The sequence below is a fragment of the Monosiga brevicollis genome, genomic scaffold (genome assembly GCF_000002865.3).
Source record: "Monosiga brevicollis MX1 MONBRscaffold_31 genomic scaffold, whole genome shotgun sequence".
NCBI classification, from domain to species: Eukaryota; class Choanoflagellata; order Craspedida; family Salpingoecidae; genus Monosiga; species Monosiga brevicollis.
The window spans coordinates 521,302-523,680 of record NW_001865068.1 but is presented as its reverse complement, the minus strand read 5'-3'; the positions used below and the strand labels follow the sequence as shown (position 1 = coordinate 523,680).

Here is a 2,379-nt window from a genome sequence, read left to right as displayed (position 1 = left end):
ACACACACGCCATTTCAAGTGGAACGCCCCGCACACAACAACGTACTCTAATATCCAGGTTGCCAACGAGGCTGGTGATATTTCCAAGCCCATCCACATTGGCCAGGACGTCATTTTCCTAACCGAGTCAGGCAAACAAACCATAAGACGCCCACAGACACACACCATCCTCATAGTTCACCCACGTCCAGAACACGCGCGACAGTCAACGCGACAAGCCTTCACGCAGCCACGCACGCTTATAACCAGGTCGCCACCGAGGCTGGTGATGCTTCCAAGCCCGTTTACATTGGTCAGGTTATCATTTTCCTATCCGAGCCAACACGAACAATAAATAAGTTGCTCATAGAAGCATCATCATCATCATTTCAATCCGCTCGCCCACGCGACATTCAAAAATGACAAGCCCTCACGCAGTCACGTACATCAATGTTCAAGTCGCCACCGACGCTGTTAATGTTTCCAAGCCCATCCACATTGGTCAGGGCGTCATTGTTCTATCCGAGCCAACAAACAACCCATAAGTTGTTCATGGAAACATCATCATCATTTCAATTCGCTTGCCCACGCGACATTCAAAAATGACGAGCCCTCACGCAGTCACGTACATCAATGTCCAAGTCGCCACCGACGCTGTTAATGTTTCGAAGCCCATCCACATTGGTCAGGGCGTCATTGTTCTATCCGAGCCAACAAACAACCCATAAGTTGTTCATGGAAACATCATCATCATTTCAATTCGCTTGCCCACGCGACATTCAAAAATGACGAGCCCTCACGCAGTCACGTACATCAATGTCCAAGTCGCCACCGACGCTGTTAATGTTTCGAAGCCCATCCACATTGGTCAGGGCGTTATTATTCTGCTCACAGCCCACCATAGAATGAGGATCTCAGAATCGTACATTCATCCCCATCGTACGTGAAGCGGACCATCGGTCAGGAATGTAATCTTGTGGGTTTATTTTGTGGTGAACAGTATCAAGACAGGAGTCACAGATCGATGCTTACTTGAAATCTCAAGCTCCCGCTCACGTAAACGAGTTTGTTGAAAACTTGCAGATTATCTGCCGTCAGCAGTGGGCATGATCTCAGGCTGATGTCGCCCTGGATATGTGTCACATTTGAGGTCACACCCGCCAGCTGACAGCCGACAGTGCCCGTGTACGTCACGGGCATGTCTGTAGGAGAGGCCGTGGTGCTGGGAGCCAACGTTGTTGTTTTTGATGTTTTTCCGGCATATATGTTGCGAATGTCGGTCAGCTCTTGAAGCACATCAACGCCATTCAGCAGCAGGCGCGTGTTACCACCCGTTGATGAGCTGTTGATGAAGAGGTTGCCATCCAAATCGACGCCAATGATGGGCTCGTCATTAACCACCGCAGGCTGTACCACTACCAGGCTTGTCGCCACAATCAGACTGTACACGACCCAACGCAGCACCATGGCGGCGTTGTCAGTCAGTCCACTGATGCCCGTGACCTTCACCGGAGCGTCATGCGCGCGCAAATCAAGAAAAAAAGGTCGGATGTCAAAAAAAATGAGTGTTACCAACTGAAAGTCGAAACTCCGACTTGATCGTCTGACAATTGATTTGCGAGCAAGCAAGCACGTCGTCGAACGGACGCACATGTGAGACAGAAAATGGCAGCGCGCTGCACATCGTCCGTGAACCAACATGAGCATAAGCCATCCTGTCTTTAGAGCACTTACCCCCATAGCTTATCCTGGTCTCTTCTTGGCAAAACCCAAAAATGTCTGCCCATGGCTTTCCAACTCGTAATCAGTTTTCGAGGTAGCACCCTCGTCGCATAACAGGCTTGCCGTTTAAGCATCGTCATGGTCAGTGAGGGTTCTTGGCGTTCAGACGCGACTGCAGCGACAGCGCTCTCGGATCGGGATCCTGCCGCCGGTACATCGGGTGCAAATTACATCCAATCGCACGTACAATTCGTCTAACAACTCGCCCGGGATATCGTGGGCCCGCCTTGTCCAAACGGCAGTCGGGAGTCCACACTATCCTCATGTTCAAACAAAGCACCTCGTGCTACCAGCTGCAAGGACGTGTGCTTCCCTTTGCTCCTGGTTTCGCCTGCGACCGCTGTCTGGAGAGAGCGCGCAGATGGCGTTGCACACGGCTCACAGGCCAAAGTCACGAGCCAAGCGGTGTTTTACCTCGAGCCGCTTAGCTGATGTTCCGGTGCCTTTGTATGGTACACAGTCTAGTACCAAGTACACGGCTTTTCACATCCGGGAATGTCAACCACCAAAAGACCAGCACACCGGTCACGGACACGTCGAGCTGCTCGTGTCACGCCGCGCCTTCCTGTTTTGTGTTTTCTTTGTTTCCTCTTACATGTGGTAGTTGTAGTATACTCT

At 51.2% G+C, this 2,379-nt stretch overlaps 1 protein-coding gene across 1 annotated transcript in view; it reads left to right on the top strand.

The window, feature by feature from the left end:
- Positions 1 to 2,122: 2,122 nt before the first annotated feature.
- Positions 2,123 to 2,379, top strand: part of MONBRDRAFT_29135 (uncharacterized protein) — a gene marked incomplete at both ends in the record, with an annotated part of 871 nt that continues 614 nt past the window's right edge. The window contains one exon of the mRNA XM_001749580.1: positions 2,123 to 2,296. Coding sequence (XP_001749632.1) covers positions 2,123 to 2,296 — 174 coding nt within the window. The remainder of the gene's footprint in view (positions 2,297 to 2,379) is intronic.